The sequence below is a fragment of the Gobius niger genome (assembly GCF_951799975.1).
Source record: "Gobius niger genome assembly, chromosome: 13".
NCBI classification, from domain to species: Eukaryota; Metazoa; Chordata; class Actinopteri; order Gobiiformes; family Gobiidae; genus Gobius; species Gobius niger.
The window spans coordinates 25,561,817-25,588,151 of NC_136864.1; the positions used below are offsets into that span (position 1 = coordinate 25,561,817).

Here is a 26,335-nt window from a genome sequence, read left to right on the forward strand (position 1 = left end):
GTCCTACTTTAATTCAATTTCAGTCTTGTGGAGCCGATGTAGTGTTTTGACCCAATTTTATTTACAATGTGTGTTTAATTAAAATGGAACTTATCGTGTTGAAATGGTTTACAGAAATATCGCAATAATATCATTATCACGATATTGCAAGGCGGTATCACATATCACATGCTACTTCAATATCGTGCAGCCCTACTGTACTTTAGTATAATATATCTGATGAATCAACTTCACGTCCCACATTTATACCATTGAAATAAAATCACATTCTACTGTTTGAACATTCGCCTGTAACAATAATTTTTTTCACAATATCGTCACAATAGACATTTCCCCAAATTGTTGAGCCCAAAGTGGAAGTGATAAAGGCAAGAAGGGTCTCTTGTCTCTTGCTCAAGGACACAACATCAGCATACTAACAAACCCGCTCAGAGAAGATTGTTTGTCGTTTCTCCTGGGACATTTTTTGGAGACTTTTCCCGTCGACTTGGTGTAAGCAAAACTGATAAAACTGCTCCGTTTAACATTATCGCTGTTACGCAGATCTCCGACTGCAAGTGCACGCATTGCTGACGGCAAATCTAAAAGCATCAAGTTCAGCGACAGGCGTGTAGGCAAACAGGATTACGGAGACCCTGAAATGATGATGTTTTCGGGAGATTGGCAAACGTGCGTGAGTCTGCGTCGCTTTTTTATGAAGATTCTTTTTCTGAAGTCGTCTGAAACTTCAGGGTTCAGTCGTGGGATTTGCAGCTCTGAGTGGACCGGTGATGACTCACGCTCGTGGACAATGATGGACTTTGGCACGATCGCAGTTTGTTTTCCCATAATAGCAGAGACAGTGATGTGCTATATTTGGATCAGCGAAACAAAGGTCATTTCGTATTCTCTCAAAACCCCTTTTGTTGGTGTTGTAGCTGTCATCCACTGTACTTTAATGTCCTTTAATGTCCTTTAATGCGCCTGTTATCAAGACCAATCTCTATTCTAAGTCCTTTATTCCTTTTGTGATTTCTCCAAGTACCTATCATGAATACTTTTACTGTTTTAAAAGCTAAATTAAGGTGACATATACTGCATGAGGCAAGGCATGTTTATTTTTACCGTGCATTATACATAATACACAAGGTCACTCAATGCGTAACGGTAAATACATCATCAACTTTTGAACTTAACATGAAAGACTGGCTTTTGATTTGATAAGTCATAGGACTGCACGATAGTGAAAAACTTGCAAAATATTATACGGGTGTGGAATTTTGCATATCTATAACAATATTACAGCGATATTTTACATGGTATGTTGCTTTCAGTTCAAACTTAAAGGGACTATACAGAGTTAAAACTATGTATTTTCCTCCCCCTACATGTTCCAGCCATGTCCTAATGTGTAGACCTGTTCACCACAACTGCCTCTAAAATCCTGCACTGTCACTCAATAAGGTCATGCTGGAGCTTAATATAGAAGGTGCAGTTACGCTTATGACCTGGGGTGGCAGTAGTGAGTATGAAATGGCAAACTTGCATCTAGCCCCTTTAAATGGAAATCAATTGTTATTTAAGCAAATTGTGTCGAAACACTACATCAGGACTAAACGAGGCTAAAATGGAACTAAACAATACTAACATTGAACTTTTGCAAACTTTTTATTCCATTCATATTTTTGGCCTGAGTTTGCAAAAAAAAAAGTTGATTTCAGTCAGATTGAAGACTTAAGTGATTTTGCAATGTCCCTTTTTTATTTAATTTTATTATTAAAAATGTGGCTTGTTGCGATGCAGATACTGCATCAATCGCAATACGATATGTTCTCCATCGTGTAGGAGACCATCTCCAAAGACCATTACATAGAGTGGAGATTGTCTCCACTCACAGAACCAGGGTTACAACATAACCCAAACATTTTCTATCGTGTTTGAGACTCTACTCTATCTTTCCACTCTATGTAATGGTCTGGAGAGAAAGTCTCTTCACTCAGAGAACCAGGGTTACAACGTAACCGAATGCTTAGTGACATATTGTCTAGCCCTAGTTAGTTAGTTAGTCGTTTATTCAGCCTTAGCTCACACAGCCAATGAGCTATGGCTGTATGTTGAGGCAACATCTTGAGGAAATTTAACGTACTCATCCTGGCCATGAAAAGACCTTCAGTGAATAATTCAAATAGGTGCATTTAGTGAACATTTTACATATACATAGATGGTTTTCTGTGTCGAGTTTGCATGTTCTCCCCGTCTCTGTTCTCCCCAGTAAGACTTTCCTGGATAAATCCTGCTCACACTTGAGGGTTTGTTAATGAGGTCATGATGCCAAAACCATTATAAACATTTAATAAAATGTATGTGGCAATTTGCACCTATTCTGTGTACCCTGTGCGTCTATTCTTTTGGGTTACACCATGTTGTTGCTGTGAAAAACTGCGCTGTGGGAGTAATAAAGCAGCCTGTTTCTAACACACAGGATGTAGTATTTTAGTGACATGGGAGCACTTGAATGGATTGGCTCCGACCTCCTTGTTAGCTTGATGATAACATGATTTGTACTCGAACCGATGACTCAACTGCAGAAATACATCTTCCCCAACTATTCTCCTACGCTGACGCTGAACAAAACATACACCAATCGTGCGTCACTGATGTCAAACTTTGGCAAATCTTTGACCGTTCTTGTTGCCGCAGTGCAGGCCTCCCCAATATCATTAACTCTGACAGCGAGTTTCAGCAACTATTTTAAATTTTAATGAAGAGTATGTGACAACCTAATAATGAAGACTTTATTTTCAGATAAGGCATGTCAGGGTGGATGTCAGAAATGTTGCGCCATCCAACGCATGGGGCTCAGTCCTGAAAGAGCGCTAACGGCTAACGGAGCATTGGACAAAGCGCTTCGAGCCAAACCCCGTCACGGTGAAGGTGAAACTGACGAGACAAGAAACAACTACTTTTCAGACTAACGAACCAACTTTTTTTGACTTTAAGTAATGACAGATGCCATATCAGAAAAATCTCACACTTAATTTACTGTAGTTTGGAGAACCGCACGTATTTTTGTGACTGTCAGCTTGGAATATTCAGTATTGTGGTCATCAGCTGACCTCAGTCATTGGCCACATACAGCATAATGTTGCCGAACCTAAACTTTAACCAACTGCAGCAACTACGGAACTTTCTAATCCAGGTGGGGAACTTTTACATACTTTTTTTTTCTTTTTTCTATCAAAGCAGTGTATTTCCAAAAAAAGGGCTACAAGAAGTTTTGAGGTGCAAGAGAAACTCCACAACATCTGCAAATGTCAAAATCAACATGAAACTTTTGGCACTTAGAAAGAAGACACTGTAAACTAGAAAGAACTAGAAAGGAGAAACTAGGGGCAAAAACTACTGTATGTACGACTATTGCTTCATAAAACGTACTTCAGTATAGTGGTTCTCAAACTGTGGCACGTGGTTCTTAGGGGATTTAATCCATTTTCATGTATGCTTTAGTTATCCATTAAAGGGGCTAGATGCAAGTTGGCCATTTTATACTCACTACTGCCACCTCAGGTCATAGGTGTAACTGCAGCTTCTATATTAAGCTCGTGCATGACGGCACTTCAGACCCGAAGTAACAACCTAATGAGTGACAGTGATCAGGATTTTAGAGGCAGTTGTGGTGAACAGGTCTGGGCTCATTCTACACCTTAGGACATTGTTGAAACTCTGTATAGTCCCTTTAAAGATGAATTATGTAACTTTTTATGCGACAAAACAACTTTGATATTTGCGCCTAATTTACCTTTTTATGACCCCATGGCTGTATGAGTGGTCAGCAGGGCACCTTTAATTTCCATCGGAGTGACCTCTACAATGCTCCAGGATCATTAGCTTTGTAGGGTTTCTGTTGAGAGGATTCGTCAGCAGAGAAAACCTTCTTGAAACTCTAAAAGCAATTGATCCTGGAGCGTCATAGAGGCCACTGTGACGGAAAGTAAAGGTGCCATGCTGACCACTGACTCGCTGAAAGATAAAATACCCACAAATATCAAGTCCGTAAGCTCCATAATGCACCTTCAAGATTTCCTTTAGTTTCCACCCAGTTTAGACAAAAAGTAGTCCCATTTAGATCTATTTTGTGTTGTTTTGCGCAACAATGACAACATTTTTACATTGACGTCTCTTTTTTCCTGGCAACAACATGATAAACTTTGTCAGACGTAGCTTGCTATGTCAGTTTCCGTTTAGAAATCTGCACTATTTCATTTTGCAAAGAAATTAATGTCGCAAAACACAAGGACCTTGACACTATTGAAGAAGCGTGATTTTCAATGGAACCACCTTCGCACACACTTTCAAACAAGCTGCTCAAACGGTGCAAACAAGGCGGGAAGATGAAGCAACGCGAGTGCAACATTTGCTTGAGCGCAGATTAAGCGTATTAGGAAAGTGATTTGCGGTGAGCCAGGGGGAGTTAGTAAAGGATCTTGCATTGTAGTCGCCGCTTTTGATGTGAACACAACAAACAAAGCTTCACTTACTGTAGTAAAACACTGAGTAATATCTTGCAAATGTATTGTAACAGCAGTGTGTATACAAGTAGGACATTGCTTGGACAAGTTGCGTAATAGTTTTTCTTTCTGATTGAGAATGATGCTCTAGCTTCAACTATGGGCCCGCCAAATTATTGTTATCGCAACATTAAAGGGGCTAGACGCAAGTTAGCCATTTTATACTCACTACTGCCACCTCAGGTCACATGTGTAACTGCACATTCTATATTAAGCTCGTGCATGACGGCAATTCGGCCCGAAGTAACACAGTTTTAGTGACAGTGCAGGATTTTAGAAGCAGTTGTGGTGAACAGGTCTGGGCTCATTCTACACATTAGGACATTGTTGGAACATGTAGGGGGAGGAAAATACTTAATTTTAACATTTGTAAACTCTGTATAGTCGCTTTAAAGGACATATCATCCAAACCGCAAAAAAACATGATATATCACAGGGTCTTTGTTTCATCTTATTGAGATTTATACTTTTTTTTTTTTGCAAAAACAAAAACCTATGGTAGCTAAAAAATGTGCAAAGGCTCAATTTTAGTCAGCCGTTTCCTAATTTAGTTCCATTTTTCTTGATTCAAACTGCGTGTACTGTTTGCTTCTTGAAATCTGGCTGTAAATGTGGACACAGATTCTCAGCTCCACCTCAGAGCAAAAGTAAAAGCCTTTCCTCAGCAACTGTGACCTGGAAAAAGCCGTTCCCCCTTTCATCAGCTTTCATCAGCTTTCACGTAACGCTCTGTACATTGAACTCAGTCAGGCCTCGTGCTGCTCCCCGGCTCCTTCGAAGAGCTCAGGAACATGACCATGATCACGCCTGTTCTTGCACTCCTTCCTGCACTGGCTCCCGGTTTGCTTTAGAATCTAGGACAAACTCCTGTTGTTTTTTTTTCAACAACAACTGCCGGAGGCGCTCGGGTCGCGCTGCCCACAGTGGGGTGATGGTTCTTTATCTGTGTCCTCCCCAGACCTGCCTCTGTTCAAAGCTAAACGCAAGACTCACCGGTTTAGACTGGCCTTTGACATATGTTTTTTTTTTAGTGGAACTTCAGAGTGTTCAAAGCCGTCATTGCATCATGGTGTCATTTGCTAAGCGTTTGCTCATGTGCAAAACAAGTAGCACTTAAGTGGATTTCCACACATGTAACATTCTCTCAGGTTCGGAGCCCTGTGACGGTAAAACACTCCAATGGTAAAGTCCGTCTATCACGCCAACAAAAGGCTGTATGTATTTTCCAGCTTGCAGGGTTTTCTCACATCGGTGCGACAATATCTCCACATAATTAGCACCTGCAGACTTCAAATGTTCCAGCCTCGGACTGAACAATATTTTGAAGGCTTTTTAAGAGGTATTTTTTGATATCTAATGATGGATATAAAGTTTGGAATTGCAAAAATCAAAGTGAAATATACATTTTTTTAAAATGTTTTACTCATGAATAGCTTATTTTAAAGCAGTGCTAAGTAACTTGTTTATTTTAATAAATCCTTTTCATAATCCCTCTGGGGGTAAAACAAGAGTTAATGGGATGATTGGGGGGTCTTTCATCTCCCCCTGGCGTCTCTGCCCAGAACATCGCAATTGCAGCTTTCCTGCCTACGGGTCGGAGCCACCAATACACACTAATGGAATCACGAAGAAGAAGCTAACAGGCTAACGGGCAAAGCTAACTGCGGGCTAGCGTCACTTAAACAGTATTTACAGAAAAGTTTGAGTGAAAAAAAAAGATCTCCATCGTGTAATTGGATGTAGAATATCCCTCTCTCCCTTTGTCTTTTCTGTCAGCGTAGTATTTACTCTCACGGACAATTAATGAGTAAAAAACACATGCTACGACACCTGCAGAGGTGATTATGGCCTCTAGGGGCATGAGTTACTTTGTACTGCTTTAAAACAAGATATCCAAAATCCCCTCTGAAAAAGTCTTTGTAACTAATTTGTCAACACTAATTTGTCAACAAAACCATGAATTTAAACCTGGCTCTCTCCATTATTCAGATTTCATCGCCGAAAATTTGGGGCAATTTTAGGCATAAAAGTCCTTACTTTTATATGATGTTCATTTCTTCATTGTAACGCTCATTGTTTTGTTTGGTCTTGTCCACCAGGGGTCCAGGCCAGTCTGAGGGCAAGTCGGCTGCTCCGCTGGGGCGGCGTGTGGTTGCTGGGGTCATAGCACCTTACCAGCACAGAGACCAGGAGCCAGCTTGCGGAGTATGCCGACCGTTCAGCCTGGACCCCTGGAAAAGAGCACTTCACTAAACCCATTCAAGTTTCTTCCACCCATGTCATTTTCCAGCTCTTCTGACTCCCCAAAACCAACACCAGCTGAACCCCATCCGACTTATCGGCTCCTCTCCATCAATTTTAGACTTTTATATCTGTACGAAATAAACAAACCTAAACTTTCTCTTGGTCTTGGTCTCCTTGTACCCTGGTGATCGACCCATAGGGGGCGTTACAGTAGCATTAGCTGCAATCTCTGTCCTGACTGTAGTACACATGCAAATCATATCGCGTCTACAAAAATCATAATCGTGCACGATATATGGCCCTGCCCAAATGTACAGTCGTTACTTCTGAGTGGCTCGTGTCCTGAAAAAATAAACACGTACTTTTGAGCATTCTAACATCTGTTAATGTACTTGTTTATTGCCATTACCGGATATTTGGTAACATTTGGTTTATAAGCCTGTGATAATATGCAGTCTTTGAAAGGGGGAAAAAATGAATTGAACCCCCCCTGAAAGCAATCCGTGCTCCGCAGCGTGGTTTGGCAATCGCCCATAGAAAGATACTCCAATTTACAGCTAGCGTTACACTTGAGTTTCCACCATTCTCATTCCATTCTGCAAATCCACGTTCAATATAGGACCAAAACGCCGACAGAGACTCGAGTACATCCAATTTACCCACACAAGAGCTATTCATCCTGCAACGTATTCGCAGTATTTTCCCTCAAAATATCATTGTTATTCTTACGAGAAGTCGGCCCGTCGCCCTCACGCGCGCCGCCATATGCATATAAACGACCACATCGAGCTGGAGACGTTTTAAATCGGCCCTAACGCTTAACTGCAGGGATTTTCAAATACCTTCCTGTCGCTTTGATTGTCTCTTCAAACTCAAAGGTCCTCTGCATAATTTCGGGGTTTTTCAAAGTACTTTCGGGACGCCTTACCGGTGTCGCTGCGTGTTTTCTAACTTCAAACCATGGGTATGCATTAAAGAACAGGTCAGAGTAAAGCCCGTTATGTGTATGTGCGCACAAAGAGATCAGGGCGGAAAACAGGAGTCTGGCGGATTACGGTGAGGCAGTGGGAAAAAAAAAAAAAAGATTCGGGACAATAATACTTAACCTTTTACCCCCGCTTTCACAGAGCACATTTTCTCCACTTCAGCGTTACCCAACATCTAAAAGCTTCTCGACTGGAGCTTACAGCCTATAGGCCTGTGTCCCGCCTCATTTGAAAGCCAAGTCTCACTTTTTTTTGGCTACTTTTTTCATCACTCCTTGGTCGTGTTGTTGTCGCTTTTTGGATTGCGTTATAGCTGCTTCGGTTTTGCATCTCACACCCCCTTGAACATCTCATCAGCCTCCTGGTGTGTTGCGTTTGAGCAGCTGTAGCCTGTAAGCAGAGGCAAAAAAAAAAAAAACTAGCCAGACAGCTCCCTGGAAATACTGGACTATTACTACTACTACTGCCACCTCAGGTCTTATGCGTAACTGCAGCTTCTATATTAACCCCTTAACTCCCTCCTGAACCGAGCACATTTTCTCCAGTTTGGCTTTACCCCAGTCCAAAAAGTTTCTGGGAAAAAGCTGTGAAAATAGCGACAAAACTGAGACGAAAACAATGATGGAAATGTGACAAAAAAGTGAGAAAACATTGACCGAAAAGTGACAAAAAATGTGTGAAAAAGTGGCAAAAATGTCACAAGAAATTGACAGAAAATTGACGAAAAAAATGACAAAAACATGAGCAAAAAATGACAAAAATGTGATTAAAAAATGGACAAAGAAATGACAAAAATGTGACAAAAAAATTACAAAAAATTTACAAAATTTGACCAAAAAAAATTCAAAAATTTGATAAAAATGTGACAAAAAAAATACAAAAAAATGACAAAAATGATTAAAAATTGACGAAAAAATGACAAAAATGTGACAAAAAATGACAAAAAAGTTACAAAAATGAGTTGAATAGCCAACAAAAAAATGATGGAAAAAAAATCTGATGACGTGAGGAAAAAGATCCTCTCGGTTCAGGCGGGAGTTAAGAGGTTAAGCTCGTGCATGACAGGCAGTTGTGGTGAACAGGTCTGGCCTCATTCTACACCTTAGAACATGGTTGGAAAATTTAGGGGGAGGAAATTAGATTATTTTACCATTTTTAAACCTAGTATAGTCCCTTTAAGGCGAGACACGGCAGGTGAAAGTATTGATTTTTCACGCAGTGGTCGAAGTGGAGATTTTTATCTATTTTCCTCCCTTTACATCTTAGTTTTCATGTCAGAGTTTAAAAATGGCAAAACTCACCCCGCATGATGTTTATTTTATGATGTTTTGTCTGCGAGGTGGGGGCAACCCGGAAGAAAGGCCGTCTTTCCCGCGGGTTTTCATTCATAAATATTGACAGATTTGACATCCACGTGTCCTGATAAGGCTCCCTGTGATGACGTTTTCACCCAAATATGGTATTTTTCCTCCTACGAGACGCTTGGTGCAGAAGAGTCGAAGAACGGGCCGCGTATGCGCACTCGCTACAAAACTTTAGGGCTGGTTTTCTCTGAATGAGAGAAGCCGCACTCGGGCAGGGGGTGAGCCCTTATAGAAGCTCCAACAGACTCCAAACTTTCCAGTCTTGGACTTAATAATATTTTGAAGGTTTTTTCAGAGGGATTTTTTAATATCTAATTCCTAGCCTGATTTATTCAGCCTTCACCCTTCGAGATCGGGTGAGGAGCTCAGTTACCCGGGAGGAGCTCGGAGTAGAGTCGCTGCTCCTTCACGTCGAAAGGAGCCAGCTGAGGTGGCTAGGGCATCTGTTCCGGATGCCTCCTGGTCGCCTCCCGTGGGAGGTGTTCCAGGCATGTCCTAGTGGGACAAGGCCTCGTGGAAGACCCAGGACACGGTTGTGGGACTATGTCTCTGAGCTGGCCTGGTGTCGCCTCGGGGTCCCCCCAGAACAGCTGGAGGAGGTGTGTGTGGATCGGGAAGTTTGGGCATCTCTGCTGAGACTGCTGCCCCCGCGACCCGGCCCCGGATAAAGCGGAAGAAAATGGATGGATGGATGGATTTATTCAGCTTTGAAACCAAAAAAACAGGCGGAATTTGAGTTTTTACAGATTTTTTCACTGATGATTAGTTTATTGAAAAACTAAACAAAATATCCCAAATCCACTCTGAAAAAATCTTAGTTACTAATATGTCAATAAAAATAAAACCATACATTTTAATCTGGCTCAATTCATTATTTTGATTTCGTTGCCCAAAATATAGGCAATTGTGGCCATTTTAATGCTCAAAATGCCTTATTTTTATGTGAAAACATAAAATGACAGAAAAAGTGCAATACATTTTTTTCTCATATTTATATCTGTGATGTTCAGCAAAAGTTTCAAATTGATATCTCTACATTTTTTTTTCTCCCCCTATTCACCTGCAGTGTCTCGCCTTAAGCAAGCGGACAAGAACGTTTCACAAGGCTTTCAACTGCAATGTGTCTGTGATCAGTTGGTTCCCGCGGGTCACGATGTTTTGTAAAGTTCTTTGATAATGCTGAATCGGGCGCTAACTGCTGCCGCTTCAGCTGCATTTGCACTTATTCTGCGACCCCGGCAAGTCTCATTGTTTACGTGGAGCGGGGACAGGTGGGGGGGGGCAGTGGAGCTCGTCTATGCTCGATTTCTAAAGGATATATGTCTTTCTGCGCTGGACTGCAGTACCACGGTGCAACCACTAGGGGAAGATCTGCACTCGGTTTATGTTTATGGGGGTTATACGGTGCCAAATCCTCGTCTTTATACTGTAGATCGGGGGTAGGCAAGTTTTCTTGGACGATTTTCTTTATTTTAAATAGACCGAGGGCCGACGCCGCTGATATTTAGCCCAAAGTAAAGCTGGAAAAAAATACCGTCATGAGATAAATGACTTAAAATTGCTTGAATTAAAGTTCTTTTATTTTAGAGAGGAAACAAAGTGATGGATACAGTGGGTGGAATAAGGAGGTCAGGTGCTCTTCAGGTATAGGCCAAAAAAAGGGATCGAGGCAGGTTAAAAGTCCTTTAATGAATGGACGTGTCAGGCCTCGGATTTTTCCCTTTTTTGCCTAAAGTTCTTCTATGTTGAATTTAGTTGGTTTGAACTAATCCAGGATACAAACGCTATAGTGCCAATGGAACAAGAATAAAACCCTCTTCAGACAAATAACTGTTTTTCTCTTAAAATTACACAAAATTATCTGAATTAAGAGAATAACTACTACTAGAGGTTTTATCTAATCTAAGACCAGATTCAAGTAGTTAATTCAAGTAGATTTATGTGATTTCTTCCTTAAAACGATGATTCTCTTTCCAGTGGACTTCTTTCAAATGCCAGTGTTCCACAAATAAATAACAGCCCAACTGGAGGTCATAACCACAAGCTTTAAAGTGACAATTATGAGATTAAAACACAAAATTACGACTTTAAAATTCATACATACATAAAAGATGTCATTTCGGGTTTAACAATCTGCATTTTGTGTTTACATAACAGTCAAAACTTAAAGGATGCAAGTTGGCCATTTTATACTCACTACTGCCACCTCAGGTCATACTTGTAACTACACTGACAGTGCAGGATTTTGGAGGTAGTTTTGGTGAATATGTCTGGGCTCATTCTACACCTTAGGACAGGGGCAGGCATGTTTTCTTGGCTGAGGGGCCGATTTTCTTTATTGTAAATAGACTGAGGGCCGAAGCCGCTGATTATTAGCCCAAAGTGAAGCACAACACTGAAAAAATGACCATCTTAAATGAGATAAATGACATAAAATTGCTTGAATTAAAGTTCTTCTATGTTGAATTTGAGTCTGTTTGAACTTATCCAAGATACAAATGCTAGCGCCAATGGATGGAATAACTACGACTAGAGGTTTTATCTCGTCTAAGACCAAATCTACTCAAACCTTAGATTTAATCTGTTAATTCAAGTAGATTTATGGGTGTATTGACAGTATTTCTACCTTTTTTCCTCCCATTTAACTCTAATAATGTTAAAAGTACTCTGTGATTTGTGTAATAGTGTTTCTCAAAAATCATCTTGAGGGCCAGAGGTTCTGTGCCAGACGGCCGGATTTGGCCCCCGGGCCTGACGTTGCCGACCCCTGCTGTAGATTCACTGCTGGACAAGTCTGGTGAAGTATGGTCAGATGTGTGGACTTCAGAAAATGTACATAGCACTTCCTTTAGTGCTTCCTGTAGAAGGCGGGTTCACCACATGACATCAGCAATGGGATCGATTATAGATAAAATAATTATCACCATTATTCAAACGATTAGCCTATTCACTGCCTTTGACTTCTTAACCCCGCCTTAAACCAAGGGCCTTTTCTCCAGTTTGGCTTTTCCCAAATCCATAAGGTCACAGCCTACACAGCAAAATGGGCCGAGTTAGTTTCCTGGTGTAAAGCCTTCAGTGTGGCTGGGTGTTGGTTTTGGGTGTGGCTTCAACTCGTCCAGTGAGGAGATAACTCAAGGGGCGGTGATTTTTCGCAGTGTGAGCTGCACTTGCTCTTGGCAGTGTTAATTACACTTCCGGTTCCCGCCGCTTTTTGAAAAGAGGCCAGTCTGCAGCAGTGCAACGCCGTCTCCGATGTGCAGAGGACAGCGCGGGTTGACTTTAACTTTTCATGAGGTAAGACTTCAAAATGTTAATGTGTACGAGAAAACCCCAAAACGAAATGTGTTTTAATATGAATGGTTGTTATGACTCCTCTTTTTAGTAGCCTTGTGCTAAACATGAAGCTTATAGAAATATGACTACTCTAGTTCCTGCACTGATGTTAACATAATCAAGTGAAAGGCTTTAGATTCAAACCACATGGTCGTTCCTAACTGCGGTTACTGTTTTGTGGTTGTTTTGTTTTACAAATATTGTCTTCGTTGGGTCTGCAGTGATTTCTAGACCAGCGGCTAACTAGCGTTAGCGGCTAACGCTAGTTAGCGGCTAGTTAGCGGCTAACGACGCTGGCAAGTCTTAAACCGCTTTATTCCCAGGGGCTTAATTCAGCTGTAAAGCTACCCCCACGACTAAAATGTACTCAAGAAATGCAAAGTAAAGAGATATAGCATGTCCATATTGAGCGAAATTTGGCTGCAGCAAAATGCAAAAATAATCAAAGTGCAGTAGGCTAGTTGCTAAGTTGCTCTAGCCAGTCTACAAAACACACGTACAGGCAATCTACACAGAGTAAGGCAAAAAGAGGCCATTTAGCAGTAGTAAAAAGCAAGCACTATTATTAAATACTACTCTGGTTCCTGCACTGATGTTAACATAATCACTTGATTATGTCAAGCCATGAGTAACTTTTGGCCATGGACTGTTCTGTCTTTGATGGACAGTGCAATAAAAATGTGTAAAGTAATTAATTACTAACCAAATTTGCGGTGGGAAAAGTCTGTTTATGTACTTAAAAAACAATGTTTGAGGAAAATGCCTTGTCATATTATGTTTTAGAAAAAGTGGCATCAGCTATCCCTAGTTCTAGGTTGGGGTCCAATATCTAACGTGATTTTGCGCTAGAATGTTTTAAATTTGAATTATAATTTTATTGCCTAATGTATTTATCAAGACATTATCGGAATAACTCCATAGAATTGCATTTTGTCAGTTCCTTTGAATCTTTGCAGAGCCATGTTGCTGAAGGTGCAATGCCAAGCTACTAAGAAGTACATACGACTACAGGCAGGCTTCACTTACAAGGATTTTATGAAAGAAGGTGAGTCGCTTTGTTTGCACTTGGCATTTGTCTGGTCTCTCATTAATGATTCCTTCATTATTTATCGTTAGTAAAATGCAAGTTTGGGTTTACTGACTCGACTGAGTTGCTGGTTATGGATGAGAGTAATACAGAAATTGAGGAAGATGTATTTCTGGAACTGATGGAGGCCAATCCTGACATATGTCTGAAGATCCAGGAACATCCTAAAGACAATTGCAAGTCTATTGGGATACTTTTTAGTCATAATGTTGTTTCTTTTTTAATACTAATGCCTTTCCTTTAAAACCTGTCTGACAGCTCCTGCATCACCAATGGATCGCTCTTCATCATCCCTCACAGACACCCTATCACCTTCAAGTGACACTGAGACTCCTGGGCCAATGGAATGGTGGTCACCAGCCAGAAGTGTTCCCTCGCCTGATGTCAGAGCAGGACCTAGTGGAGAAGTCCTAGAGTCCAGTGCTGCCAAAGAGGTAATGTTACATGGTCAAAATGTAATAATATGAAACTAGTCCAGGGAGAGAAGACTTGATCTTAAAGAAAAATTATATGCTGTAACAATTAAACAAATTGTGTCTTGTTAAGGTAGAAGAGCTCTTAATGTAAGCAGCCAACTGATATCTGCTATCTCTTTTTATCATTTGTTTTGTCTTATTTGTTGGCAGATGGTGTTAAATGTCCTGCATGTGAAACCCGGAGGTGAAGACATCCTGGAAGAATACAAGTCTGACAAATCACTGAGTACCCGTTGCCGAAAACAGCTTGTTAACATCTTAGCAAGTGATATGACTGAAAGGCATGGGTAAGTCACAGTTTCCACAACATATAAACTTCATATTGAACAAAACTAATAACTGAGAGCCTACACAGAAAAATAATAAAAAGTCTGTAACATGAACACAGTGTGCTCTAAATTAATATGCACTTAGATTGTGGTTGTACTAAACTAAATAGGATCTTGCAACATTTATTTGTGTTTTTCTACTTGTGTGTTTTCCAGGAGGATGCCATCCCGCAAACAAAAAGAAAACTATGCTCTTGGAATCATCACACTCTTCCCTTCATTGAAGGATCCATTTTCACCAAAGGGATATGTAAGTAGTCATTACAAATCCAAATTTATGTTATAAATTGTTGATTTATTATTATTATTACCTTTTGCCTATTTTCACAGGAGCATTTTTATGATGCTGAGAAGGGCATGGGGTATTTGGCATGGCGCCTCAAGACAATAGGAAGGAACAAGTCAAAGCGACCAGCCAAGGAAGAGTCACCACAAGAACAGGGACCAAAGCGCAGAAGATCTACATCCTCAGCAGGCGAACAGCTACAAGGAGATGCTTGCAGGGAGGCCATTTCGTTTCTCAGCCACTCCACTGATGTCACAAGCGTGTTTCAGAAGATGAGAAGCACTCTTGAACATCGACAGGCACTAGTGCACAATCCACAAAGAACCACAGATATCTTCAAAACTTTCCCACGCTTTTTAGATGTCAAAGGACTGGTAAGGTTTTACTTTTCACTTAATATTTTTTTTAGCATTGTTTTCATGTATTAAATCTCTTATGTATTGCAGGTCAATCAAGACTTCACTCTCCTGTTTGGAGTTGAAACGGCGTCCAGGCTGCTGGAGAGATGGAACACAGTCTTCAAGCCCAAGATCATAATGGAGGCCAAACGTTTGACTCAAACTCCAGATGTTCAACAGCTACTGGCAGCAGCGGAGGCATATGGACAAAATGACAACTGTAAGTTCAGACACATCTGTAGATTAAAGCAATTGAATCAATTACAATGATAATGTTCATAATTGGCTTAACTCCAGGATACAATTACTTTGGTGGTACAAAATGTTCTGGAATACATGTGATTCTTGTATTAGTTGAGCAGTTTATATTTTTGTCTATTCTCTTGTTACTCTTCCTGAATAGATCTTGGAAGACGCAGTGTGAACAGAATATTGAGTTTGAAACATGAATTGCACACTCAAAATTTGCTATGTTTGCCAACTCTACTACTTTATCTTGCCTAAACATGGACACTAGATTTGATCAAACCCTGTTTGCATTGTGTTTTTAGACTGGGACAGTGATATGGCCTCCCTGTTACTGCTCCTTCATCTGTTGCCACCTACAGCTGGACGAAGGAGAATCAAAATAAGTTCCAGTGATGCAGAAAAGAAACTTGTCTACTTTCACAAGGTAAGACATTTTTGCAAGGACAAATTATATAGGACTCAATTTTTTAAGTCAATTTGTACACTTAACTGCACAAATAAATTACCATTGCACAAACAAAAATAATGCATGTTTACCATTGTAATATGAAGGAAAAGGCACCACCTAGTGGTTACTTAAAACGTTATGTAAAATGTGTTTTTGTATCAAGTCACCTATTCCAATAATGTATTAAACTCTTTTTCTTTTTTTCTTTTTTTTTATTCAGTCAAGCAGCAGCCTTGAAGAACGTCTCAGAGACCAGGAGAACCCGCAACCATACATGATTGCAGTTGGCCAAACCAAAAACAAGATGGATACCTTCTACATTGCCATTGATAAGCAGCCAATACCCTGTCAGGCCACCAGCTCATTGGGTGCATTTGATGAACTGTTTAAAGCGCACTTCGTCTTCAACACAGCCTACGACTCATCACTGGTTCAGTTCTACAGGTTCATCCAAACTACTATCTACAACATTGACCTCAAATCAACTGACGAGTCTCCAAGACTTCGTGAGTTACGTGCAAAAATCCTAAATGACAGTTAAAATGCTGAGGTGTTTCATATGCAAATGCACCTTTGGGAACAGCCAACTGTTAATACGCCATATTAGACTTGATCACAGTTTTTATCCAAACACAAAGTTCAAGTTGTTCTGTGTTCAAGATGGTTGTAGACGTCAGTTCAGCACTTATCCAGGTTTGAGAAAACATTTAAATACTGTTCATGAAAGAGAGAGCTCTCCAGGTAATGAGGCTTCATCATCTCAGTTATGTCATGGCAATTTCACTGAAAATCAAAGACCAACCAATGAAACTGGTTGTACTGATCAAGTACAGGTTGAATTGCAAAGTTTTGCGAACAATGAGTCACATCTTAACCAAACTAATACAAAAAACATCTGTGCTTCAATCATAGGTAAACTCCAAAGTAGTGGCATGCCCAACAGTACTGTTTCAGCAATTGTCAATGACTTGGAAGATTTCACTAATGAGCTGCACTCACAGATTAAGCAGGAAATACTGTCTGTCGTCCCTGAAGATAATGCTATAAGACATGAATTAGAACAAAGCCTTGAAAATTTTGACAATCCATTTGGTGATTTGAATACTGAAACTAAAAGAAAAAAATATTTAAATACAAAATGGGGAGTTGTGGAACCACAAGAAATAATGCTTGGTGTCCGTTTTGACATGAGGAGAAATAAAGCTACAGGTTCGTACAGTCAAGTCCCAGTGAAAGACACAATTATTTATATTCCCATCTTAGAAACCCTGAAATTCATGTGTCGAAATTCAGAGATTTGTAAAGTACTTGCAGACACAGTGATGGTTAGAACCACGTATGATGACTTCAGAGATGGCAGTTATTTTAAGACTCACCCATTGTTCGCAAAACATAAAAATGCTTTGCAAATTCAGATTTACTACGATGACTTTGAAACAGCTAACCCCCTCGGTTCAAAACGTGGATTACACAAAGTTGGTGCATTGTATTTTGTCCTAAGAAATTTGCCGCCCAGGTTTAATTCCGCTGTAATGAACATTCATCTTGTGGCACTTTTTCATTCTGATGATGTTAAAACCTATGGATTTGATTCCATTTTGCAGCCTTTGATACATGATATAAAAACTCTGGAAACTCAAGGTTTAGATCTACCCTTCTCAAAAGAAAAAATATTTGGCACAATTTCCCAGATAACCGGAGACAACTTGGGCATGCATTGTATTCTTGGTTTCGTAGAATCTTTCAGTGCGAATCATTTCTGCCGGTTGTGTTTGATTAATAAGCAGGATGCACAGACAATTTACTCTGAGGACAGTCCCAATATGGTGATGCGTGACAAACATTTTTATGAAATGCACTGTCAAGAATTGGAAAGTCATCCACCCAAATTGTCTGTATTTGGTTTGAAACGAAAGTCAGAACTTAACAGTTTGCAGTATTTTCATGTGAGTTGCAATTTCTCATTGGACATTATGCATGATATATTGGAGGGGGTGGCTCAGTTTGAAATCAAGTTATTATTCGAATATCTTTCAGAAAATTTTATTTCAAAGCCTGACCTGTTCTCTAGAATTTACGCTTTTGACTATGGGTACCTAGAGCGCAAAAACCGTCCTACAAGGATTAATTTGGAAAGTTGTGGTAACAATATAGGTTTAAATTCCATTCAAACGCTTTGTCTTGTAAGAAACATTCCATTGCTGTTTGGTGACATTGTGCCTGAGGGCAATGAACACTGGTCTCTGCTTCTGCTTTTACTGCAAATAATCAACATTGTCTTTTCTCCATCAGTATCTGTAGGTATGACAGTCCACTTAAAACATTTGATCATGGAACATCACTCTTTGTTCAAACAGTTGTATCCACACAAAAACCTTATTCCTAAACACCATTTTATGGTTCATTACCCTTCATGCATTAGGAAAATTGGACCACTCATACACCTCTGGAGCATGCGATGTGAGGCTAAACATAAGGTTTTCAAAAACACAATCAAAAACTTCAAAAATATCACAAAGTCACTTGCAAAAAAGCACCAGATTTCAATTGCAGGTTATTGGGACACGACACCTGCAAATCACATTGAATACGGACCTTTAAAATCAATGAGTGTGGACAAAGATGATGATTCATATTTTAGTGATTTTAATCCAAAAGACATTTTCCTTGCAAACTGGGTCAAAATAAGTGGAACGGAGTATAGATCTGGACTTGCTGTTTGCACTGAGATCAAAGACGAGATGCCTGTGTTTTGCAAAATATCAAAGATTGTTGTTGTTAACAGTGACATCTACTTTATTGTTGACAAGCTTGAGGTTGATCATTTCAGTGAGCATTTCCATGCTTATGAAGTATGTGAGAGCAAAGAGAGGAATGTTGTTAAAGAGAACAGTCTTGTGTTTTACAGACCCTTTGACATACAAATGTCTTATAACAGTGATGACCTGTATATTGTGCCCTTGTTTTCCATGTAAAGGGTCCAGTTGTGCCTTTATTTGGTGCCAGTTCCACATTAAAAATGGTTCATTTTAAACATTTGTCTTTTTTTCCCTCTAGTTTATAGGACTTAACTGCAATTTTCACAGCTAGTGAACAAATAACACTATTAAGATGAAGAAATGACACAAAAAATGTTTTTTAAATAACACTTTATGGATGTAGGAAATTCACTTAAATGGGTGAAAAGTGACACTTTTTGGATGAAGGAAATTCACTTTATAGAGTTAAAACGGTAACCCTAATGCGGTGAACATTTAACTAAATTTAAATGAAAAAAAATCACTTTAAGTGTTAATATATTAACACTCTCAGTGTCAAAAAATAACACCAAAAATGTGTCAAATTTTTAACACTTTTGAAAGTGTAATTTTAACACAAAATCCGTGAGAACTATATAGACCCAAAAAAAGTGTTAAAATTAACACTATGGGTGTTAAATTAACACCGGCCATTTTGCTGTGTATAGTCAGTGCAACGCCTCATTTGAAAGCTAAGAACTACAAAATCTACTCAAGATCTTTTCCCTCGTGTTGGCTTCACTTTTTTGCCATTTTCCCCGTCGCTTTTTCGTTGGGCTTTTGGTTTTCGTCACATTTTTGCCACATTTTTGTTGCTCTTTTACCTTTTTTTTTTTTTTTTTGCATTTTCATCACACATATTGTCATTTTTGTCACTTTTTCATCGCCACTTTGTCTTGTTTTTGGGGCGATTTTTGTCTGTTTTTTGTTGCTATATTGACACTTTTTTTTTATCCCCAAGAAGCTTTTAGATTTGGGTGAAGCCAAACTGGAGAAAATGTGCACGGTTCATGTGGAGGTTAAGAGGTCAACTTCCAATAAATTAAATGTATTTATCAATTAAAAAAAAACAAAAAACGATGCAAAATATTTTCTTGATATAAAGTACGCTCACGTTTGTAAACTAATCCTCTATTAAGAGCTCTATGTCACACCTGCCCCCTGCTGGCCAACCCTCACACCTGCCCCCTGCTGGCCAGCCCTCACACCTGCCCCCTGCTGGCCAGCCCTCACACCTGCCCAAGCAAACCAAGCACGCGGCCTGATGACATCATCACACAACGCTGTTTGTTCATGTCAGACCAAAGCATTTGCCAGTAGCACGTGAGATGCGAAGGAAACAGAAACAAAAATCTCAGCGGCATAAAATAAAACGAGCTTGCTTTGAGCTCCACATTGGCTCCTCTAGAGTTTTAGACTCTTCTACACAAACAGCTCCTGGGAAAAGGATATACAGGCTTCTAAACTTCAGTTCTCCTTTCAGCAAAAGGTTAGCACTTATCAGTAGTGTCATCTTAAGAGCTATCTATAAAAAAATGATTAAACTTATCGCCAACAAATACAACCGTTCTATCGCTTTGGATGGAAAAGGAGGCGGACATCCTTAATAATCATTTATTCTCGCTTTTTGCAATCGTTTAGTGTAATAATCAAAATCGTAATTGAATTTCGACTAATTGAGCAGCCCTGGGAACAGGAGACAGGCTGAATGTGCAGGATTACTGAAACATGACACAGATCCAGGTGTGTTTTTGAAGGAGGAACGACGTTACAAGGTCCAAAGCCTCAAGCAGCAAAATTGAGTTGCCGCGTCGATGCTATATTCTCATGCCTCACCTGTAAGTGAGCAGGGTGACATAACAACGGGGGCATTCACAGAGTGTATCCACAGAAATGGTTCACTTAACAAGCATTGTGGGCCCTTTCAGACACAGCTGTCTGAAGGGGTCTGACTCACCAGCATAGATTAAGGAACGGCTCTTAACAAACGCAAAGCAATTCAAATCTATAGTGAAGTCTATACCAGGAGAGGTTATTGAAGGAGCACAGCTGTCTACTTAAGGCCTCATATTATGTTAACTCGCCAGAAGAGCTTTTAACCGTGGTATAATGTTTGCACCTGATGAGCATCATATGGATGGGTGTGCAAGTACTTCAACTACATTTCCAACACAATGCACTGTATTGTATTTTTTCACAAAACAGGTCTCTCACTCTGATATTTGGTTGTAGTGCCTTAAAGCAGTACTAAGTAACGTGTTTACCTTAATAAATAATTTTCGTAGTCCCTGTGGGGATAGTACAAGTGTTTATGGGATGATTGGGAGGGTCTTTCATCTCCCCCTGGTGTCTCTGGACAGAAAACCATGTTTGCAACTTGACTGCCACCGGTCCGGAGAAAGCAATACACACTAATGGAATCACGAAGAAAGCTAACTAAGCTAAGCAAAGCTAACTGTGGGCTAACGTCACTTTAAACAGTATTTACAGCAAAGTTTGAGTGAAAAAAAATATTTCCATTGTATAATTGCATGCACAGTAACCCTCTCTCTCTTTTGTTTTTTCTGTCAGCGTAGTATTTACTCTCCAAGACAATTAATAAGTTAAAAAATTGTAACTTGCTGCTACACCTGCAGTTGCACTTATGGCCTCTAGGGGGAAGAGTTACTTAGTACTGCTTTAAGCTTTGATTACAGCACGCATTCACTGTGACATTGTTCTAATAAACTCCTGCAATGTCCAAAGATCCAGTGTTGCATTCATTTTGCACTGAGATCTTGTATTGTGCGGCCAAACCGCCTGTGCTTTGCCCAAACCGTCAGACCTGGGAAGCTAAGCAGGGAAGGGCCTGGTCGGTACTTGGATGGGAGACCGTTTGGTTACAGTGATTGGTTGGTGGTGGTCGGAGGGGCCGATGGCGCAGACTGGTTGCCTCGATTCTGTCAGTCTACCCCAGGGCAGCTGTGGCTACCACCACCGAGTATGGAGTGAATGAAGAGTGCAATGTGAAGCATCTTTGAGTGTCACAAAAACAAATAAAAGATCCGCACAACTTAGTCGCTCCAAAGCTTATTTAATGCTCACCAGGTTAAGCATCTTTGAGTGTCCAGAAAAGTGCTATATAAAACCAACGCATTATTATTATTACTGATGATGGGAGAGTGTGACCACTGTGCAGAGCCCTCTCCAGCACATCCAAAATATTCTCAATGGGGTTTTGGTGCCTCAAAGTCTGAATGTTTTAGCCCTTTGATGCTCCTTTCAATGCACCCCCAGGACTTATACATCCCAGTGGTTCTGCAGTCAGGACCCACTGTAATCCCAGGATAACAAGCCGCAACACAGATAAGAATTTAATTTCTATTATACCAAGTGAAATAGTGTGTTTTCCCAAGAATATACATACTGAACAAACATTAATAAACCCACAAAGCTGAAATGATGGCCATAACAACAGTCATTTTTACAGATTCTGATTTTCTACACTTTTATAGAACATAAATATGGAAAGAAATGTCGCCTGGAAAAGGCTCACGACCCACTGAAAATGGTTCCGCGACCCACTTTTGTGTCCCGACACACCAGTTGAGAACCACTGATGAATCCTTTTTATCAGGAAATGGCTAGGGCTTTTCCTCATCTAGGCTTTTTTGCTATATTAGCAAAAAAGCCTTGATGAAACCGGAACTATGTGAGAAGAAATAAGCGGAAATAATGCACGTCACAACTTATGATGTTGAAATCTAGTAAACATGAATGAACAACTATATGGATGTTGGAATACTATTTGCTAAGGTCTTATAATAATAATAATAATACATTTTATTTATATTGCACTTTACATTTCAGCGAAACCTCAAAGTGCTACAACAGAATAAAAAAATCTGATAAAAAAAAAAAGAACATTCACATAGGTCTTATGGACAAGCAGCCAGAAAATTAGGGCTACAACTATAATACAAGTTTTATTCCATTCATTAACAATATCGGGACATCTTGAAATATGCCTGTGCCATCAGGGAAGAAGAAATCCATAGCCAGCTGATCTCATTCTTTAGGCTAAAAGAGTTGCTGAACCTAGACCTGATCATCACAGTTTGTGAAATCGAGGTCCGTGTTTTTTGGTCAGGCAGTGTAGCAGTTTTAGCTGATACATTTAAAGGTCTTTACACCCTCAGAGCAGGGGGTACTCAGGATATAAATGAAAGGCCCAGGGGGTACGTGAGGCAAAAAAAAAAAAAAGGTCAGGAACCTCTGCTCTACACCAAGCCAAAGATCTGGAGAAAGAAACTACAGCGACACATTACCCTTTACACGGGTTACAAATGCAAAGGGCAAATGTGGCGACAATGAAAGCATCACCGAAAACTGATTTCGACTGAGGCAGCACAACGGATCAAATAACTGCAACATTAGGAGACACAATATCCACATGGCAAGAAGGCTCAGTCATTTTTTAGAAAACTGCCAAGTTCAGTTTCATTAACAACTTTCCCGAGTGGCTTCCATTCCAGCTTTTGTTTTGGTCCGTGTCGAGTATTTTTTGAAGTTCACACGAGCCACATTGCGAATTCGTTACTTCAAAAGCGCCGCGCCCTCCGCTTATGTTCAGAACAAAGCCGCCCGCGACTCTCCGGAGCAGACGGGACTTACTTGTGGTGTTGTACTTGACGCCGTTGATGTACTCCGGGCACGGTCTCTCCACGATGCGCCCGATGCCGCTGCGTGGCCAGCACGTGCCGATCTCGTCCGTGGTGGCATTGCAGAACAAGCCTGGGGTAAAAACAAAGAATAGAAATCAAAAATAAAAGTAACATCGGCGTGTGCTCCATGACTGCAAACGCAATGGGACGGTTGGGCTTCTCCAAAACAGAACCGCATTCTTCTCCGACTCAGATTCAATGTGACACAGGTGGTGATTTCATTGTCTTTTTTTTTTTTTTTTTTTCCCCCTTTGCTTCTGCCCATCTGTCTCAGAGCCTGCTGTGCTTCAAGTGTTGATTCTCATTGATCCACGCAACGATCACAAAAACTTGCACAAAGACGTGTTCCCTATTAATTCGGCAAATAGGGGACTCGTTATGGTTAATATATTCATGTGTCCTTAAAACATTGTCACGGCATGAAAACACAACTGCACAGACTGAGCAGGAAACAGCGGTCAATCTGCGCGTGCCTCACAGAAGCCACAGATTGTCTCTAACCTTCTTCACCCCACCTTAATCTTCTCAGTTGTAAAGCTTACGGTCAAACGCCTCACTTGAAAGCTAAGACCTACGACCTAAACTTTGTTGTTGCCTTGTCGTCGCAGCTATTTATTTATTTTTGCAGTTTTTTTGCATTTTTGTTGTGTTACATATAATTGCTTTTTTCTGGTGCCTTTTTGTTGAGTTATTGTCACATTCATGTTTTTTTTGGTCACGTACTCATCGCTTTTTTTTCGTACATTTTTTTGTCACGTTTTTGTTGCATTTATGTTTACTGTCTACAGTCAATCAATAAATATAAATGAAAATATGTGTAAGGTCAGTGTGAGTAAAGCACTTAAACTTACAGGTGGTAGATGGCAGGAAGCAGGGGCGGACTGGGACTGAAAAACAGCCCTGGACTCTGACCAGCCTGGCCCAAATTAGCGTAATTGTGACACTTCCACAAATACATATTTTAACCTTTTACCCCCCGCCTTAACAATAACGAGTGCATTTTCCCCAGTTCCGCTTTTTAGTATTATTATTTTTTTGATTGGTATCATCAGCAAAAAGAACGGGAAAGGTGGTCGCAGAAACAGAAGCAAAATCATTAATATAAATATAAATAATAAATAATATTGGTCCCAAAATTGAACCTTGTGGCACACCATACTCCACAGAATTCATTTTAGATTCATGTTTTTTTTATACTGGGCTTTACCCAAATCTAAAAGCTTCTCGACTGGAGAGCAACAATGTCACGCCTCATTTGAAAGCTAAGACCTACAAAAGTGACGGAAACTTTTTGTCACGTCGCAACATTTTTGTCATATTTTTGTCGTTTTTCTACATTATTTTTTCTATCATTTTTTGTTGTGTTTTTTTGACCGTGTTTTTCTCATGTTTTCATCCTCTTTTTCTCGCTATTTTGATGCTTTCCTTTTTAGCTTTTAGATTTGGGTAAAGCTCGGTTGAGGCGGGACCGGTGGCCCTCGAGCCAGTGGCCCTTCTGTGCTCTTCCAGAATGGACATATGGCCAGTCCGCCCCAGCCTTAGTGATGAAAACATAGATCACTGCTACAGGCACAGCTTTTAATTGAGATTTCTCTCTCATATTAAGTTGCTCACAATAGTAATATTTCACGTCATGCTTGGAACTAGGCTGTGCTTGCAGGCTTTCTATTAACTTAGCTTTTATTCGGAACAATAAAGAAAACTTTACCTTAAGTTTGAGTGATTTCCTAAGCGCAGTTTGACATGAGGAGTGCGCACCACAAACACGTCACGCAGACTGGACTGACTCTAACATGTTCGCATAAAACAACACTTTAATCTTACCTTCTGCACTCAGCAGAGCCAGAGACGCGTTCTCCAAAACCGAGTCTTGGAAAGCGTCTAACAAACTGCAATTAAGGTCCCCGAGCTCCGCGAAGATGATGTGGTAAATAGTCGCGTCCATGGCGCCGCTGTGCGCACGTGCGGATAATCCCGGGTCCGAGGAGCAGCGGGCACGGCGTGAGCAGCGTGCGGTGTTCAGGAGCGGCTGGCGGACGCGGAGGAGCGCCGTGAGAGCAGTGCGGTCCACACTCCGGAGGGGGGAGAGGAGGAGGAGAGAGGCTCCAGCTCTGCGTGCGTTCCCGCTGCGCGCCGCGCCAGACCAATCACAGGCGCGCCCCGGCACACGTGCGCAGCAGCGGCACTGATCTGCTGATGGGACCGTGTCACGAGGTGTGTTTGAGATGAGCCAGACGGACGCAGTTTTGACAGCCGACTGCAGACGCACGGTGCATGCCGGTTAGATTTCTGTCCGACTTGCTCCAGACAGGCTCTGATGTCACGGGCACGTGGGGCACGGAAAGATCGTGAGACCCCAACGAGAGCAGCCGACTTGCTCAGCCGCTGCATCTCTCCAGAGGCAACTGCAGCGGCTCCACGGCCCCGTGCATGACGGGAAAACACCCACCTGTCCGCGGCTCACGCTCAGGTGATTGGATACGAGTCTGCTGTGATCACAAACGTGCTCCTCGCCCCCTCCCCTCTCCCCTTTAGATCTGAACAAATAAACTATGACTGAAACTATTAAAGTTATGTATCGCCCCCTAAAATAGAGCTCATGTTTGATGCTTTTCAGAACAAACTCGTGATTTAAAAGGACGTATTTTATCTCACAAACTTGAACAAACAAACGAATGGGAAAGTTTTCTCTGATGAAGAATGATGTCTCTGGAGTAAAGGAAACAGAGCAGGAGGTGAAGGACTTTTATTTAGGATAAACTTTAAATGAACGCGATATCTGAACGAGACGCTGCGTGATCTGAGGCCGCTCTCGCTCATCTCTGCATGTGGAGGGTCGGATTGGTTTCAGACTTTTTTTCTCCGCCCCCGTTGCGCCGGCTACTCTCGCCGACCATCCAGGCGAGCCGCAACGGCATCTCAAACACACCTACGGACTCAACCGCTGTGACAAGTCACACCTGCCGCCGAGCTGCCACTGAGCTGCCTCCGCCGGTCACAGAGCGCGGCTCCGGTTTGGCTCGCTGTGGAGGAAGGAGCGCGTGAAACAAGCCCAGTCATGCGCAAACTTCTGCCTCTTCATTA

General features: G+C 40.9%; 2 protein-coding genes across 2 annotated transcripts in view; one reads left to right on the forward strand and one right to left on the reverse strand.

Annotated features, from left to right (window-relative positions):
* The window catches only part of LOC306972524 (corticotropin-releasing factor receptor 2), a gene marked incomplete at its 3' end in the record, with an annotated part of 155,604 nt that extends 130,295 nt beyond the window's left edge, over window positions 1-25,309 (reverse strand). The window contains exons 1-2 of the mRNA XM_079569186.1: window positions 25,076-25,309; window positions 23,202-23,321 (exon numbers count right to left, since the gene is read on the reverse strand). Of these exons, the coding sequence (XP_079425312.1) occupies window positions 23,202-23,321; window positions 25,076-25,196 (241 nt within the window). The 5' untranslated portion in view covers window positions 25,197-25,309. The remainder of the gene's footprint in view (window positions 1-23,201; window positions 23,322-25,075) is intronic.
* Window positions 13,551-16,796, forward strand: LOC306972537 (uncharacterized protein). The gene is made up of 5 exons (XM_079569201.1): window positions 13,551-13,998; window positions 14,191-14,327; window positions 15,149-15,273; window positions 15,605-15,726; window positions 15,971-16,796. The coding sequence occupies exons 1-5, from the start codon at window positions 13,837-13,839 to the stop codon at window positions 16,289-16,291; spliced, it is 867 nt and encodes a 288-aa protein (XP_079425327.1). The 5' UTR covers window positions 13,551-13,836; the 3' UTR covers window positions 16,292-16,796.
* Window positions 25,310-26,335: the final 1,026 nt, after the last annotated feature.

What these genes read in the sequence shown, in the direction of transcription:
- LOC306972537 (XM_079569201.1), top strand. Translation starts at nt 13,837, where the DNA reads ATGGATCGCTCTTCATCATCCCTCACAGACACCCTATCACCTTCAAGT. An exon ending in GATATGACTGAAAGGCATGG is followed by an intron (nt 14,328 to 15,148) that starts GTAAGTCACAGT and finishes AACGGCGTCCAG; the next exon opens with GCTGCTGGAGAGATGGAACA. An exon ending in ATATGGACAAAATGACAACT is followed by an intron (nt 15,274 to 15,604) that starts GTAAGTTCAGAC and finishes TTGTGTTTTTAG; the next exon opens with ACTGGGACAGTGATATGGCC.